Genomic DNA, 18,264 nt, shown 5'->3' with positions numbered 1-18,264 from the left:
TTGTTTACGTTGCATTTGTTTAACTCTGTGAAGCTGTGTTACTGTGCCTGTCTAAAACACCTGATGGCTTGATAAAGAGCTGAACGGCCAACAGGGAGACAGGAGAGAGAAATAGGTGGCGCTGGCAGGCAGAGAGGATGAACAGACCGAGAATCTGAGAGGAGAGGAGAAGGACCAAGAGAGGAAGGAGGAGGACTTCAGGGGCCAGCCACCCAGCCACCCAGCCACCCAGCCACCCAGCCACCCAACTAGCCACAGAGTAAGAAGGAAAGAAAAGGTATACAAGAACAGAGAAAGATTGCCGGGCGGTGGTGACGCACGCCTTTAATCCCAGCACTCAGGAGGCAGAGCCAGGCGGATCTCTGTGAGTTTGAGGCCAGCCTGGGCTACCAAGTGAGTTCCAGGAAAGGCTCCAAAACTACACAGAGAAACCCTGTCTCGAAAAACCAAAAAAACAAAAAAAACAAAAAAAAACCAAACAACATAAAAAAAAGAATAGAGAAAGATAAAAGCCCCAAGGTCAAAGATAGACAGGATAAATTTAAGTTAAGTAAAACTGGTTAGCAACAAGTCAAGCTTTATTTGGGCATTTATAAGTAAGTATAAGTTTCCATGTGATGTATTTGGGAGCTGGATGGCAGGTCCCTCAAAAGAGTAAAAACAATCAACAACTGGCCCCTACGGGCTCTGCATCCATAGACACAAAATGCTCTTGTTTTTAATTGCTAAGTTTTAGTTACTTTTATTTCCAATATATGTGCATATATCTTCTTTTTTATGATTTCATATACATGGATACAATGTCCAGGGCATATCCCCATTATCCTCTCATGTCCCCCTCCAACTCTAATCACATTCCCTTCTTCCCACCTACCACCCCTTCTTTTTCACGGCCTTTTCTTTTCCTCATGTGCTGAGTTTCATTAGCATTGCTTGTATGAACACGGGTCAGGTGGGTTACTGGAGCCTGGATACCTATCAGTGGCTACACAACTGAAGGAAATGACTCCTCTTCCCCAGCAACCGTTAATTGAGTGGATGGGGCCTCCTGAGTCCCACCCCCGTTCCTGACGGAACCAATGGATAATGAATATATACATTTAAAATTTGGACTTCCGGGTCACATGGACACTAGCGAGTAAAATGACAGCCACTGTGTATTTAAGTTGGCTTGAATTTTCTTCATAGATCCCTTAACTTGATCTTTGCAGAAACATTTTCAGTCAGATGGCCGATAAGCTCCCAGATACTGTTTCCCAGTGAGTAGCTTGTGGAAGGGAGCAACGAGAGAATTCCATGTCCACGGCCTCTGTCCTATAGTCTTGTTCTCGTTTCAAACCACCACCCTGCCAGAAGATGTTGGCCAGCAGGGACGAGTGTAACTGAGGCCTGGAAAAGGGGACTGAACCCCATTAATTTTCTTCATTCATTCATTCATTTATAAAAGGAGACTGAACCCCACTCATTTTCTCTATTTATTTATTTGGAGGCAGGGTCTCACTATGTAAATCTGGCTGTCTTGGGACTCACTATGTAGACCAGGCTAGTCTCCAGTTCCCAGAGATCCACCTGCGTCTGTCTCCCAGTGCTGTGTTGGGATTAAAGGCGTGCGCCTACATGCCTAGCTTTTCTCCTGTTTTAAAATGTACAACTTTTGTTCTCATTTCAACAAGTTGGCAATTCTGATTGTAAGACTTTTTTTTTTAACCATTCAAATGACTCTTTGAGAGGTGCATTCAATCAACTGACTGCACTCCAGTGACTAAATCCAGTGACCATCATGGTGAAACTGCCAGAGAGATGGTCTAAAGACTGCTACTGAGGCTGTGCGTCACATCCCTGTCCCGATCGGTGGCATGTGGGCTTTGTAAAAACGTGAATCATGGGAGAAGAGTACCCCATAACCCTGCCCTGGTCAGAGGAAGAAAAGCATGTCTCTCTCTGCTTCATGCTCCTGTGGCCTCAGGTCTGCAGACATGGCACAAAGCAGGCACTTAGCAGTATGTGTGTGCACAGTGACGCGTCCCACCACTTAGCAGTGTGTGTGTGCACAGTGACATGTTTCACCACTTAGCAGTGTGTGTGTGCACAGTGACGTGTCTCACCTCTATTTTCTGATAGACCTCCTGGAACATCCCCGGGATGACATACTGCCGTTCTACCGCCTGGATCTCATCTCGAGTTGGCCAGATATCCTTCAGAAATACTTGCTGGCCCTGTGCATTCACTCCTGGGGAAACACGTTACCAAGGAGACACTTCCTTTAACACCATTTTCATTATCACACAGTCAGGTCTGTTCCTCCAGGAGCTGTGCAAACAAAGACTATCTCTTCTCATAGGTCACATTTCCATCAACTGATTAACACATAACCCGGTAGTACGTGCTCTCTTATTTAAAGACAATTATGGTCAGTTTGGCCTCCAGCTTACAGGTTTTGTATTTGTTAATTCTGTGGACTATAGACTGAAACAGGAAAAGTGCCCCTGTTGAACATGCTCCCTCTCGTCATTCCCTCACAGCGGGCGTGCAGCACCGACATCGTCACAGGTGTAGTGCGTGTCTTAGGGATGGTCTGTGCATAACTGAAATACTCTTTCATTTTCTGTTAGGCACTGAGTCACTGGCAGACTTCAGTACCCTCAGAGGTTCCTGAAGTCAATGCTGCATGGACATGGAGAAGGCTGTATAGTACTGTCCTTAACTGGGGACTCGAGGCCAACAGCACACTAATTCACAACTGAATGAAGCCTGTGTCAATGCCAGGGGCATCACGGGCTTCTTGTGTATAGAACAGTGGACACTAATTCAGTATTATGCTCCAGGGCCATCTAAAAAAGCAAAATCATCACAAAAGAAACATAAAAGTGAAAAATGGTACTAACTGACTATGAAAAGGGCGTTTGTTTACTTACAGACTTACGGAACAAGAAGGCTGCTTGTGACTCTTGTCTGACTGCGTCACACTGAATGTGTGTGTGATTCAGGGTGATTCAGCTTTCACCCTGTGCTCATGTCCACGAAGGGCCATGACAACACAAGGAATACTGACTGAGGGTCAAACACATTTTAGGGAGTAGGCATAACCGTAAATGTAGAATCCAAAACCAACAAGGGTCAACGGTATGGCATGGCTACAGTTCCATCTCTTTTTTTTTTTTTTTTTTTTTTCTGTGTTTTTTTGTTTTTTTTGTTTTTCGAGACAGGGTTTCTCTGTGTAGCTTTGTGCCTTTCCTGGAACTCGCTTTGGAGACCAGGCTGGCCTCGAACTCACAGAGATCCGCCTGGCTCTGCCTCCCGAGTGCTGGGATTAAAGGCATGCGCCACCACTGCCCGGCACAGTTCCATCTCTTAAAAGCAAGTCTAAGGGATGCCTCCACATTATCTAGTCTCCTTGGGCTGGAGTGAGGAAGGCATCGAGGGTGAAAGCCCAGGGGAAGCAGACAGAGCAGAGCTTTGAACTGAGGGAATCTGACTGGAGCGTGTTCCTACAGGGTGTACAGAAAAGCGAAGCCCATCCCAGGAGGCCAGACAGAGGCAAAAGGCCTCCGAAGACTCCAGAATGGCAAATTGCTAATACGTTTGGACCTTATATCCTGTTTGCCACCTGCTGCCCCCAAAAGAATCTTGCTTCTTTCCTTTGTGTTTTGGGTGTACACTGAAGAACAATTAAAAGACTTCTCTGTCTCCTCTTGTGAGAGCCAAAGTTACATTTTAAGTTTTAATTACTACGCTTAAGAGATCCATGAAACAAAAATGCCTCTGATCTGCAAGTTCCTTGCCCAAGGACAGATAGTTCCTGAAATGCTGGAGGCTATTGTTTATGGGAGATAACAAGCCACATGTTTTCACTTCCCTGAAGAAGTTTGTTTGACCCATCTGCCCTGGATGTGCTTGGTCACATGTGGCCAGGTGGCTCACAGGCAGGAAATACATCAGGATGTATGCTTGCCCCTGATTGGATGTAGGCTGGAAGTACATCAGGATGTATACTTGCCTCTGATTGAATCTAATACTTAAGTCACGGTAAACCATGACTCAGGGACAATCCCCCACACCCCCATGAGACAGGGATTCTCTGTGTAACAGTCTTGGCTGTCCTGTAACTCATTTTGTAAACCAGGCTGGCCTTGAACTCACTGAGATCTGCCTGCCTCTGCCTCCTGAGTGCTGAGATTAAAGGTGTGCACCACCACCGCTTAGGGGCTGTTTTTTCTGGGAAACCAGAGATTGGTCTGGCCAGAGCCCATTCACCTGTATTTAATTAAAGGTCGCTTTGGCTCTAAATTGGCTCTAAATTGTGGTAGTGGTCTTATTCTCGACCAGTGGGATTAACACTCTCTAGAGTCTTGTGTTTAGAGACAGGGTCTCACTATGTAGCTCTGGCTAGCCTGGAATTCACCTCTAGAGATCCTCCTGTCTCTGCCTTCTGAGTCTTGGGATTAAAGACACGTGCTACCACGCCCAGCTCTCAAGACTCTGCACTTCATTTTGTATTAACAAAAGCAGCAAATCCTTCTAGTCCTATTTTTCAATTCATTGGAAAAAGATAGTTACGAAACCAAAATCTTACCCAAAGGCTCTTTCTCAAAGTCAATCCTGATGGTCCCTGCGATTGCGTACGCTATTACTAACGGGGGAGATGCTAAGTAGTTGGCCCGGGTGTTAGGATGGACTCGACCTTCGAAATTCCGGTTCCCAGACAGCACTCCAACAGCTACGAGGTCTCCCTGTGGGAGGCAAGAGTTCAGTTATCAACAGTTATCAGTTCACAAAGAAGGCACTGCCTAGACTTCCCGTGTCAGACCAGTTTCCACATCATACCGACAAAGCCTTCAGACACCCTTCCCTTACATCTCCTGCTACAGGGAGGAGGGAAGGGAGGGGTATCCCAGGGGAGATGCTCCACAGGTCAGCATGTGACATCACAGTTTTTGATGCTGGAGTCTAAGACCAGGTGAGACCACCCAGGAAGAGCAGAAGCTGACATGTGAAGGACATGTGACATAGTGACAGACCCAGCAGGACTTTCCAGGGTTACAAATCTATGGCAGCAGAAACCATGCCAACACCATGAAGTTGACGTTCATTTCTGAGGAGATCGGTCTGAGTTTGAACCAAGTGTCAAATGACCAGCAATACACAATTTTAGAGTCCTTTGTAGTCAAAAGCAGCATGCACTGAACTCTTGCCTGGGTGCCAGGCACTGCTCAAAGCACTTTTTTACCATCGTAATTCTCAAAAACAGGTACCATCACCTCCGATTTACGGTTGTGGAAACCAAGGCACAAACCAGCTAATCTACTTGTCCGGTGTTACACAGCTAGTGATTTCTCCTTGTGAATTTTAGTTCTAAAGAGCATACCCCTGTTACCATACCCCCAATCCAAGGACTGTCTTACAACTTCCAGAATTTGCCATATGTTATATAAAATCAAACAAGAGGTCTGCAGAACGTAGGCTCCTCTGTTGTTACCTGAGTGATCGCCTCTACCACAGATTCCGGAAGGGGTCCACTGTTGCCAATGCAGGTCATGCAGCCATAGCCCACCACGTCAAACCTAGGTATCAAACAAGGCACAGGAAATGGCTACTCTCAGTGAGCGCCTCTGCAGGAACACTTCCCAGAGGTCACAGGTCAGAAACAATGGCAGCGGAGTGAGATTAGGACAGGGCCATTCCAAAGAGTTTTCCTTCCTAAGAAGGATGCCACTCACGTTTTTAAACTTGTAACACAAGGAGCTGAATGATCTAGACTATTTAAAAGCTGGAACTAGAAGTGTCATTTAATATCTCCATCTCCTATTACTGTGCATTCCCAAAGGCTTTTGAATTTCATGAAACACATGGAGAAAACAGATGTTATACAAACTAGTAAATAACACAGGAATTGGAGAAACTGTTATGGTGACTAATCACTCATTCGCCTCAACGACTAGAATATCTGCAGCCACGTAAGTAATTATTTTCGTGCCAAAAGGCAGACTCAATTGCACAGCCACGGCCAGCCCACAGTTCTCAGTGCAAGTGAGGACTGGTGCCCTCTTCTGGAGAAAGAAGGGACTGCCACACGGAAGCACAGGGTTCACTCTTGTATGATGAACCATCCCAGGCGCCCCATGCACTCAGAAAGCTGGGGTTTAAGTCTATCTATGCGGTGATAAAAGGCTGTGAAAGTTCACAGGATCCGGTAAGGTGATAACCGGGACACAAGGACACAGGACTAGGACAATAGCTCACAAGGACACAGGACTAGGACAACAGCTCACAAGGACACAGGACTAGGACAACAGCTCACAAGGACACAGGACTAGGACACAGCTCACAAGGACACAGGACTAGGACAATAGCTATGGCACAAACAAACAAACAAACAAACACCCTCTCCCTCACCCTAGCTGGGACAGATAAGGCATGACTCCACTCTCTCGAAGGTAGTAGGTGACCACACCACTTCCAGGAGACAGGCTGGTTTTGATGTAGGGCTTCACATTCAGCCCCGCTTCCACAGCTTTCTTTGCTAACAATCCTGCCAGACGGTGAACAGAGACACAGCATGGGTGGCTAGATACTCAGATGTTAAGAACACTTTAGGAAAAGGCCTGGTTTTTTCCAGTTACATTTCTTGACTGACAGATCAAAATCTCACTACCTAGAGACAGTTCATGGATGCAGCAAGCCCAACTGAGTCATGGAGATGAAGCAAGAGGCAGGTGGACTTTTGTTCCTCTTAATAAACAAACCCCAGCCTGGCGTGATGACTTACATCTTTAATTCCAGCAACTGGGAGGCAAAACCTCTGTGAGTTAGACCAGTCTGGGCTTACACAAGTTCCTCAAAACAAAACCAACCAACCAAACAAACAAAAGAAATAAATCCCAAACCACTTAGGAATATCTTATGAGTTTTTAATTTTTGGAGGAAAAATGATCTAAAATTATCTGTTTGGATTCAGATGAAAATTCTATCAGGAAAGGCCTTTTCTGAGATACACAAATTGTGTACTGATTGGAAGGGAACACTGGCAGCCTACAGTACATCTAGACCACAGATATTCCTAAAGCAGAGGATCAGAGGCCCTGGGCCCCATCAGGACCGTAATAGAATGGTGCATGGTGCATGGTGCATGGTGCATGCTCTGACTCAGGAAGTGTAACAGCTGAGAGGAAGAAATGAGGCAGAGAGAAGAAATGAGGCAGAGAGAAGAGGGGAGGGCATGAGGATACACGGGCCATGGGCAGTTGCTGGTGTTCCCCGAGAAAACTGGCTTGTTCCAGATAAGTATGGAAAGTTTAGGTGGCAAAGATGAACTCTAAAAAGGTTTTCCATATAGGCCCTTTAAGAAAGAACTATTGACCCTGGTCTCTGGACCCGAGGGAAGCTCTCAAGGTGATTAAACATCAGAACTAAGGAGATCTTATAACACTGAACTCTACATTTAACTATTAACTACCTCACAGCATTGCACAACAAGCTGGTACACTGAGCTTCATCAGCCAGGGGCCTGTGCCCGGTCCAGCTGCATCTGCCAATGCACCAAGACAGTGCAAAGTCTCCCTGCCAGGCTTACAGGGACAAAGTCCATGACAAGAGTTTCTTTTTCTGTTCTCTCTCAGGGAGGACTCAGAGGCTAGGCTCTGGCAGAAATCCAGCTTCCCCTGCTTCCTTCTACTTATTTTCTGTGCTAATCACAAAAGGAAAGGCTGTCAAACACTATGAATTCCACTGCAAATATTTTGCTTTGGATGCTTTTTGCTGTGTAGGAATTTTCTGGGCCAATCTGTCTGTACATCTGTAAAATGTAAAATTCTACTCCCACATCCAGGAGACCCAGAGAATGGAAGCAGATGTGCTCACCTGCTCCCAACATCACGGATGGATTGCTGGTGTTGGTGCAGCTGGTGATGGCAGCAATGACCACAGAGCCATGAACAAGAGTGAATTCGCTGTTGTTGTAGATAAATGTCTTGTGGTCATTGTGATGGTCTGGAGCAACCTGAAAGCCCTTAAATCCTTGCTGTGGGAAGGGAAGGTTGAAAATATTACATGCTAGAAGAAAGAAAACAGGGCACACACAATCTGCTATAATAAGAAAAAGTGCCAATTATTAACAAAACAAATACTTCTCTGAGTAAACTTTGAAATGATCCAGAAAATTTAAACTTCTCTTTATGCTTTTTAGATATGCACAAAGGCAGCCGTGAGTCCTGAATCTCACTCAGCAATGAAGTGAGTAACAACCACTGTCCTCCCTCCCCAAGGATAGGAGACTAAATCTATTCACAGTTCAAAGTTAGCCTGCAAAGTATACAGTTTAGTGCTTGTGGCCTGACTGAGACTACTGATTCTGATCTCATGGAAATCTGGAGAAAGATGACTTGTATTAACACTGCTTTCAACTAATCAGATCAGTAATGTAAGGTATAGTCGAACATCTGGTATCACGCTGATGCCTCATGGATAAACTCCATCTCAACCTCTCATTTGGGAGACTCTCACTGAAAATCTAAACATCAGTCATCTCGCTGGCAGCTGTGTAGGGTAGCAGTGATTATGATGTAAATCTTATGTTCAAAGGTACAGATCAGTAAGGGAAATCACACATACTCAAAGAGTACCATGGAGTTTCAAGTGAGGGAAAGATGACTTCCTGCTAGGAGATGCTCGGGGCCATGTTACAGAGAGAGAATAGTATCTGAACAGAACTTTAAGGACTGGACAGAATAGGATGTCAGGGGATGAAGCAGAGGCATGTACACACAGAGAAGCATGAACAAAAGTCCAGGGACATAGAGCCTGTGTGAAGAGGGCGAACAACACTGCAGGAGGGGGACTTTCACAAGAAAAGGGCATATGCATAAACAGGGGTTGTAATTAATAGGCAGGCATGTGCTGTAGAGAAGCTGCTAGGCCCATAGCCAATGGGGGAATCATGAAGGAGCTTAGGAAGGAGAAGAAATGTCCTTGGTACCAGGCTTCAGGAAGATTCATAACAAGGTGGGGTGCAAGCCTAGGCACAAAGAAGCAAGGTACAGGGTAGAGTCCAAAGGCCCTACCTTGGCTCCAAGGCAGCTTTCAAAGTCCTTTTTCATGTCAGACACAGCAACTTTGTCTTGGGGTCTTTTTGGTCCACTGCAGCAAGGCACAACTGTTTTCAAATCTAACTCCACGACCTGTTCACCCAAACCAAAAGCAATTATAGAATTCATAAAGAAATAGCACAATTACACCAGAGACCTTAGAAATCTTAACAATCAACAGTCAAATAAACAAGCTCCCACGTTCTAAGTCAGGGGCGCCAGTGATCCTTTTATCAGGTCAAAAATTAATTTCCCAATATTAAGGTGGGCATGGGAGTAGCATGGGGCTGGCAGGGCTCTTTGCTGCCTTAGAGAGACGGGGTAGACCCCGGCTGCCTGGTCCTCCACTTGCTGCTCTGTAGAGTAGCTAACACATGGCTTTTAGGGGGAGACGGCTTTCTGCTGAGGGGTGGAGCCACAAGTCATCACTGCAGAAGACAGGCTGTTAACTCAACGAGTTCTTCCTTCCTGGATGACGCAGGAAAACTGGGACCCCAAATGCGTCTAGTTTACTCTCTAAACTTTGGCTGCTTACAGAAACATGGATTCAGTTTGTACCCCTAGAAAATAAAGCAAATCACTGGATAAACAGACCCACGGACATGCTCACGCCTCCATTTCTTCTTTCCAGGACTGTAATAATGATACCTAATAAAGTCTGCCATGCCTAAGTGTCAATCAGGAGTTGGGGGAGGGAACACTCAACTCACGAAGGTTAGGTCAGCAGTCACATTAAGAAGTTACTTTGATATGTCCTTCACCTTTTCACTCTCCACTGTTTACCACCCCATTCCCTTATCACGACAACACAGGGACTAACTTCCCAAATTCCGTCACCTGCGGAAAAACAGACACCCGCAACTGTTGCCTCAGAAGGCAGAAACGTGTTGTTTGGAGGGCGCTCTCATACCTGAGTGAAGTCTGGGTCTTGAGAGGGGTCATTGAAATCCCGGAACATGCCTACAGCCTGAAGATACTCTTTAATGTGCTTTACTTTGTTCTCCTCTCGACCTAAATGGCGTTAGCAACAGATGAACGCGTTACTATTTCCGGGTTAGAGAGATGAACCGAGAGCCCATCTGCAGTCCTGCAGGTCACACCATCTTCTGTGCACCTACACCAAGGTCTCTGCTCCTTCAGCTTCCGGGCTGCTGTTTATCAGGCACCACCCGCTATTCCTACCGAAGTGACGTGTACGGAACAGATTCTGGCTCTACTCACAGACGTGCTTCATCTTTTTGGTGACAGCCCTTATTCAAGGGGATCCTGAGCTGAAGCCCACTGCTCAGGTGTACCCATGCATCTGCCCTCAATTTACCATGGTCACTCTTGGCATTACCTTGTTAAAGTAATTACCCACCACCTCAAACTTTGGTGTGCCTGCCACTGTGTGCTAAATGCTTCAAATGAATTACTTCAAACCCTGTGCTTTTATCATGATCCCACCAGACAAGTACCATTATTATTCTCATTTACTGATGAGGAAATGCTAGTGCAGGAAAATTATTAGGTAACTTCACTACAGAATACAGCTAGGAAATGGCAGAACAAAGAACCCACATTTGCATCCAAAGTCTAAAGTCTTAACCCCCAGCGCCTCATCACTAGAAATACAACCCAGAACCCACAGCTGTTCTGAGTATAACGGCCAGAGGCTATTTATTATTTAGCCTTGGGTGATTACACTGCTCTGATCCTAGATTTTCTTTCCTATTGTTTAAGCTGGTAATCTATCACTTTATCCTATCAATGCATGAAGGGGAAGACAGTAAGTGAATGCCAGCTCCTGGTACCCGACAGGCACCCCAGAGACAACAGTTACCACCACTAAGCCCTCTTGTGCCAATATAAAACAATTAGCATCTGAAAAGCAGTATACACATCTGGGTTCTGGGGTACCAGAGAGAGTTGTTGTTCTTGGCTACCACAGGTCCATTTCACATCTCCTTAAATCCACAACATACTTTATCTCCACAGAGAGGAAATAAATCTAACACAAGAGCATCGTGTGGGCTGGAGGAGGCAGGGTTAGGATTCTCAGGGTCTCTGCTTTCAGCCCTTCCCCTACCTGTCTGCAGCAGGTATGCGATGCTAACTTCATCGACCGGGAAGAAGGCTGCAGTCGCGCCGTACTCCGGGCACATGTTGGCAATCGTAGCTCGGTCAGCAATGGATAGCTGGGCCACTCCTGGTCCGAAAAACTCCACAAATTTGCCCACAACCCCAACTTGCCGGAGGTGCTATACAGTAGAAACAACAGGAACGTTTGAGGCTGGACAGCATGTTTAAAACACAGAACTATCTCTTTGCAATGCTTCCTAGAAGGACTGGATCCCAGGATGGCAAAGGGACATCCCTGATCGTGCTGCCAACATTAAAAGGGCCATTGTGACGTGAACGTTGGGGAATTGGGAAGAAGTGGGCAGGGACTCTACTAGTTCTCCACTCACCCTCCTGTAGATCTGAGATTGTACCAAATAATTCTTATTTTATAAAAAGAGAGAAAAGAAATGCCCAAACTATGAATTACACCAGATAAGTTGTTCTTTTTTTTTTTTTTTTTTTAAGAATTATTTATTTATTATGTATACAGTATTCTGCCTACACATATGCTTGCAGGTCAGAAGAGGGCACCAGATCTCATTCTGGATGGTTGTGAGCCACCATGTGGGTGCTGGGAATTGAACTCAGGACCTCTGGAAGAGCAGCCAGTGCTCTTAACCGCTGAGCCATCTCTCCAGCCCCAAGATAAGTTGTTCTAAATGACATTCAGAATGAAACACTGAAGGCATTAGAAAATTACCTTCTTTCAACCTAGGTAAGTTTAGTTTTATATAATCACAGTATTTAATAAATGATGTGTTTCTAAAGACATAATGCATAGCTCTTGCTACTACAATCCCCACAGACTGCCCATCTCCTGTCTCCTCTGCCCATCTCCTATCTCCTCTGCCCATCTCCTGTCTTCTCTGTCCATCATCTCCTGTCTTCTCTGCCCATCATCTCCTGTCTTCTCTGCCCATCTCCTGTCTTCTCTGCCCATCTCCTGTCTTGCCCACATACGGCATCAGCCAGGGCTGAGGCTCCAGCACTGGTCAGTTAACTTTACAAGGACACAAGCTTCACAGACAGCTGAGTGGACGGAAAAGTCCTTCAGCTACGTGCATTCTACCAAACTTTTGGGGTGAGCCCTGTTAGTCCATTTTTGAAAATGATTGTGACAATCTGTGGTATTCAATAAATCGAATTCTAAATTCCATAAAGATTAAATCGAAGACAAACTTTTGGCTTTTTCAGCATGGGGTCTCTACAAAGGACCTCTATACTACATGACCAGAAAAAAATTATTTAAAAACAAAGACCATGAAACTACTTTTTTTATTTCCCCCAAGACAGGGTTTCTCAGTGTAGCCCTGGCTGTCCTGGAACTTGCTCTGTAGACCAGGCTGGCCTTGAACTCAGAGATCTGCCTGCCTCTGCCTCCTGAGTGCTGGGGTTAAGGCCATGCGCCACCACAGCCCAGGTGAAAGTACCTTTTTTTGTAAAGCAAATGAATTACACACACACACACACACACACACACACACACACTCACACACAAAGGATTCTTGTAAGAGTTTAAGAAAAAGCCCTAATAATAACTTCCAACTTGTAGTTACATCTGTTGCAATAAAGTAACTTACAATAAGAGAAGAAAGTGTGAAATTATTCATGGAACTAAGTTGCTATTTACAGATAAAAAGGTCTAGGTGGGGCCAGCAAGATGGCTCAGTTGGTAACTTGATGCCAGGAATCCACAAGTGGAAAGACAGAACCAACTCCTAGAGGTCACCCTTGGTCCTCCACACATGCCATGGCATGTCTCACACACACACACACAGAGCTAAAAATGTAATAAAACTCAAGAGAAAAAGATTCATGTGGAAAAACTGTAGCAAAAGTGTAAAATATGTGTGGGAATAATTTTCAACCTCAAGATTACTTCTGGGAAGGATAGGCTCTTCCTAACCATACATACATGCTAATTCTAGATACTCAGAAATTATAAATACATGCTAACCCACAAAAACAGCCTCCAAAGCAAATCTGACAAGACATTATCGTCTATTTAAATCTTGGTGACAGGAGCTGGGCAAGAGGCAGAGAGCAGCCTAGTCACATAGTAAGTTCTAGGACAGCTACCTACATAAGCTTGGGGGGGGGGGAGAAAAAGAAGCATGACTTTAATTTCTGGGTATTTTATGTCACAACTTTAAAAATTAAGGAAAAGAATAAAGATAACCATCTAAACTTAACCACAAGAACCCTTTTTAATCTCATTTTATTTTTATAATCTATCAACGTATTGTATCCTAGCCTCTCTAGAACACACCCATTCCATTAAGTTTATTCTGTTTGTCATTGGTTTTCCAAGAGGCTTTGTGTGTGTGCATATGTGTGCGTGTGCGTGTGTGTGTGTGTGTGTGTGTGTGTGTGTGTGTATATGTGTGTATGTGTGTGTGTGTGCGCGCGCACACGCGTCTATATAATCTCATTACCTTGGTAATGGTGAGCACGATGTCCGTGGATGTTACCAGAGGGTGGGGCTTCCCCTTCAGCTTGTAGCCAATCACCTGAGGAAGCACCATGCTGATGGGCTGACCCAGCATGACAGCTTCTGCTTCGATACCACCTACGCCTGCAGGGAACAGCACAGCAGAACGGCGTTTCAAGCCCTCACTGTCCCTCAGCCACAGACACAAGAAACCCAGTCAGCATGTTTACCTGGTACAGCTGTATTTCCCTAAGGAACACTCATTTTTTTTTTTTTTTTTTGTTTTTTTGAGACAGGGTTTCTCTGTGTAGCTTTGCGCCTTTCCTGGAACTCACTTGGTAGCCCAGGCTGGCCTTGAACTCACAGAGATCCGCCTGGCTCTGCCTCCCGAGTGCTGGGATTAAAGGCGTGCGCCACCACCGCCCGGCTCATTTTTCTCTATTCCCTCTATGGAGTGTGCCCTCCCCTAGTACCCAGGTTAAAATTTATTCAGTGCCACTTAATAGAGAGTAGATTTAGGAGGTTCCATTGTTAATGAACACCTAGCTGATATCACTTATGCAAATGTCCTCGAACTTAATTCAGTTTATTGTTCGAAATAGAAAGTGAATGCCTTGTTTTCTAGGCACTGAAAAATACAGCAGTCAACAAAGCAGACAAACACGCCTCCTCTGTGACCCTGTGAACACAAGCAGTGAATGAGGTGCGTGCTCCAGAATGAGGTGCGTGCTCCAGAAGAGTGCCCTTGACAGGAGTGTGGGAGAAGACTCACCCCAACCAAGAACTCCCAGACCATCAATCATGGTAGTGTGCGAATCTGTGCCCACGAGGCTGTCTGGGTAATAGCATCCATCCTGATCAAATACGACTCTTGCCAAATATTCCAAATTCACCTGGTGAATAATTCCTGAGCCAGGAGGAATAATCCGCATATTGCAAAAGGCCTGGGAACCCCACTAGGATTGAACAACGAAAGGAACACAGTGAAGACATTTGTACTTGGTCATCTGCACACCTCTGCTCAAACCCCATAAACATGAAAAACCAAATGTGAAACCAAACTCTGGCCCATACCTTTAAGAATTCAAATCGTTCTCTATTTCTTTCAAATTCCAGGTCTTGATTCTTCTGTAAACTGTCTGTCCTATCAGAGAGAAAAACTAAATGTATAAAATGTAAGGCTTCACATGGCACCCATCCAATCTGCTGTGATGAATCAACCAAGCAGCCACTGCATATGTGAGCTTGCAGGCTGGTATATACTGTTACCAGCTGGAAAACTGAGGTAAGCCGCCAAAAACATGTAACAAATTACCTGCTTCAAGTGATTCCATCAAAGCCCTAAGACAGTGGAAAAACAGGAGCTGAATTCCACCGGAACTTAATACCCAAGTCGGACTCTCAGGGACAAACTCTTGTCAGGCAAGAGCAGCAGAGACACTTAAGGGACCTTGCTTCTGCACCTGCTTCTCCTCTATGACCCCGTCAGTTCTCTCTGCTGAGCCACATGGGGGTGACATGCTCACGTGTTTATGCTGGAGACAGAAGACAGCAATGCCAAGGGCCCATTGATTTCAGAACCCCAGTCTCCTCCTATCTTTCAGACGGGGGTTTATGAAGATGGCTGCCCTCCATGAACAACTGTAAACCCAGATTACATGCAGAGGTTTATTCAAGGTCATTCAGGTAGAGTAAGTCACAGTCACAACTCTGCAGGTTTAGCAGAGAGAAGGCACACATAATCTGTATATGATAGCTCGAGGAAACACTAAATATACAGTTAAGACCCAAGTCAAGCTCCACTCATTAGATAATCACTAACTATTGCCATTACTAGGAAACAGCTACTATTCTAACTACTTGATTAATTTTCTCATCAAGCCTCCATAATGATATCTTGAGTTGGGCACTATTAAAGCACACATTTTCATACGAGCAAAATGAGATATGCAGAAGTTACGAAGGCTGCTGAGTGCTGCACAGCTAGTAAGTGGTGAAAAGGAACTGATATCTAGGCATCTGGATCAGAGCTCACACTCTTTACCTCCTCCATTATTGCCTCCTGCAGGCAGTCACGGAGACTGGGGCTGTAGCAACAACCACTGCCACCGTACCAACAGGAGGCGCTGAGCGCCCAGACTCCCAACTCTACCCATCATCTCACCGTGTTATCGTCACACCCCCTTCCCTCCACCTGCCGAAGCACCAGCAGTGGCACAGGAAAGCTGGATAACTTGTCATGGTCGGATGACTGATAAATTACAGAGCTGTCATCTGAACCCATGTCTGATTGTCCTGGAGTCTCCATTTCATACTCAACCCTTCTTTTCACTTCCAAATCAGCTATGGGAACACAAAGGCTGCATTTTCATTACTTGGATGGAGCTTAGGGCCTGACAGGAAAGAGAAGGAACCAAGCAATAACGAAGTGCTATTATCAACTCTGGATATACAGCACTAGATGTCATAGGAGCAGGCAGAAAGGGCCATGAACTCAGACCGGCAGAGCTTCCAGAAGGAACTGACATCAATCCAGGCAGAAGGATGAAAGGAGCCAGCCAGGGAAAATCAGACAGACACTCTTTGGGAAGAAGATGTGAACAGAAGTTCCCTGAAAAAGTCCACCCCAATGCTGAAGGCTATGCACAGTGATCACTGCTTAGAACTTTTGATTGGGCAGAGTTGGAATGTTGCAGACCCAGAGCTAAGATTATCTTAGGCCGCTGTTAGTTCTTTAACAGCTATGCACCACCCACCTCTATTTCTGACCTGACATTCTTTTGACCATCAAGTAAAGCCTTTGGAATGTATTAACAGACCACCAGCTTCCACCATCCAAGAAGCTAAGCACACCAGAGTTCCCTGCTTTCTGTTAACTGCCTACCTCGCGTCCCTGCCAATGTATATGGCAAATGAACTGGCAGCTCATGAAGGTATTTATGGAACCATTTCCACGATGCAGCATGCCAGTCAGGGGCAACTTGAATCTTCACTCCGAGGCCATGGGAACTCACACCTGGCTCAGAAAAACTATCATAAACTATAATAATAAACTATACCTGAGCCAGAATAAACTATCATATTCCTTTTGAAGTGAGAGCTGTGTGTGTATAGAGGAAAAAAAAAAACAAAAAAACAAACCAGCCAGCATGTATTACTTACCTTGAAAACACATTTAGTGAATAAATCGACCCCTCCCCCACTGTGATGTGAATATTCTCCAAAATAATTATTAGTTATTTTAATGGGTTCAATTTATGAGACACATTCGAGCATGGGGCAGGGGGTGTTCTAAAACTATAGCTCCAGAGCTGAATTCAGCTCAATATTTGTACATGCTTCATCCCCAAAGAATGATTTTGCTTTAAAGACTGGGGATGGATTATATGACAGAGATAGCATGTGGCTAGCAAAGCCTGAAATATTTAATTCTGAACTTTGCAGAAAAAAATTTATCGATTCTACTGAGAAAATGAATGTTAGAGAAAAGCAAAGAAAGACGTGGAGAAAGGGGCCCAGCTGAAGCAGACACCTATTTCAGCAGGTCCTCTGGATGCATGCAGCTACTCCGAATCTCCACTGTTCCTCTGTTCCTCCTGAGGACTCCAGCCCTCCTGCTCCTGCCTGTCTCTCCAGGCCCCGGTGCATCTGCGTCAAGGGGAAACCTGAGTGCCCTGACTTCCTTCCTAAATCATTTCCTCCATCCATTCCTCATCTAATGATCTCCCCTCTTCGTATTTAGCCCTACAGCTACCAAAGTATTTATCATAAACACAGCCCCAGCTGGTTTCCCAGTTCCTTAAACTCAACTTTCATATCATCACTAGTTAGAGTTTTCTACATGCACAGATCACTATCAGCTCACTATATTCTAATAAACTATACACCCTTTGTTTCAAACACCCAAGTTCTTCAGCCTGACACAAACCTTGCTTTACCAGACCCTCCGTATTCTCCAGCCCAGCTCTCAGGGTCGCCACATGGCAGCTCTATGATTCTTGACTCTGTCCTCTCCTAGGATGGACTTTTGGGCTCCTCCCTCCTTGGTCTGTGTGCTTTAGGACCCTGATCGAGTGGCCTCTGGAGAGCCTTCTGGCTCCCAAGTCAGGGTTGTTTGCACCTTCTCAGGGTGACCACACTGAGCAATTGCATTGAAGTTATGTAGTCATTAAACTTCCTCTTTGAAATTGACTAGTTTATTGAATAAATATGGGTACAAAAAAGGTCTGTTAAACCTGTTTTACAGAGAAAAGAAAACCAAACACCAGAGAAGAGATCTCCAAGCATCGTTTCCACCAGTGCAGGCGAGACTCTGACTCATGTGGCTGGTGCCATCTATCCTGCGACACACAAGCACTTCTGGACTTTACCCTCCAGCATCAGGAGGCTGTGGGAGTCGAAGCAGGGAATGCAAGAGAAGGCTTGGCCCAGAATACGGTGGGCAAAATGATAAGAAGCCAGAAATGCCCAGGCTGTTCCAAGCTATAGTGATTTCAGGTAAAAACCTAACGCTATGAAAACAAAACCATATTGTGCTAAGTGTGGCTCAATTAGTCTTGTTGTGGTTATTAGAATAAATGAACAGACCTAGAATTCACACTTTTAAAATTTCTTTTATTACCACTCAAAACTCTCCTAAATTGGCACAAT

The 18,264-nt window shown here is 45.2% G+C and overlaps 1 protein-coding gene across 1 annotated transcript in view; it reads right to left on the bottom strand.

Moving 5' to 3' along the window:
- The window catches only part of Aco1 (aconitase 1), a 66,086-nt gene that overhangs the window by 18,158 nt on the left and 29,664 nt on the right, over positions 1–18,264 (bottom strand). The window contains exons 5-15 of the mRNA XM_059254106.1: positions 14,689–14,758; positions 14,387–14,570; positions 13,619–13,758; positions 11,149–11,320; positions 9,991–10,091; positions 9,057–9,173; positions 7,858–8,017; positions 6,394–6,529; positions 5,477–5,561; positions 4,574–4,730; positions 2,106–2,230 (exon numbers count right to left, since the gene is read on the bottom strand). Coding sequence (XP_059110089.1) covers positions 2,106–2,230; positions 4,574–4,730; positions 5,477–5,561; positions 6,394–6,529; positions 7,858–8,017; positions 9,057–9,173; positions 9,991–10,091; positions 11,149–11,320; positions 13,619–13,758; positions 14,387–14,570; positions 14,689–14,758 — 1,447 coding nt within the window. The remainder of the gene's footprint in view (positions 1–2,105; positions 2,231–4,573; positions 4,731–5,476; positions 5,562–6,393; positions 6,530–7,857; positions 8,018–9,056; positions 9,174–9,990; positions 10,092–11,148; positions 11,321–13,618; positions 13,759–14,386; positions 14,571–14,688; positions 14,759–18,264) is intronic.

The sequence above is a fragment of the Peromyscus eremicus genome, chromosome 2 (assembly GCF_949786415.1).
Source record: "Peromyscus eremicus chromosome 2, PerEre_H2_v1, whole genome shotgun sequence".
Lineage (NCBI taxonomy): Eukaryota > Metazoa > Chordata > Mammalia > Rodentia > Cricetidae > Peromyscus > Peromyscus eremicus.
This window is presented reverse-complemented; position numbering and strand designations above follow the sequence as displayed.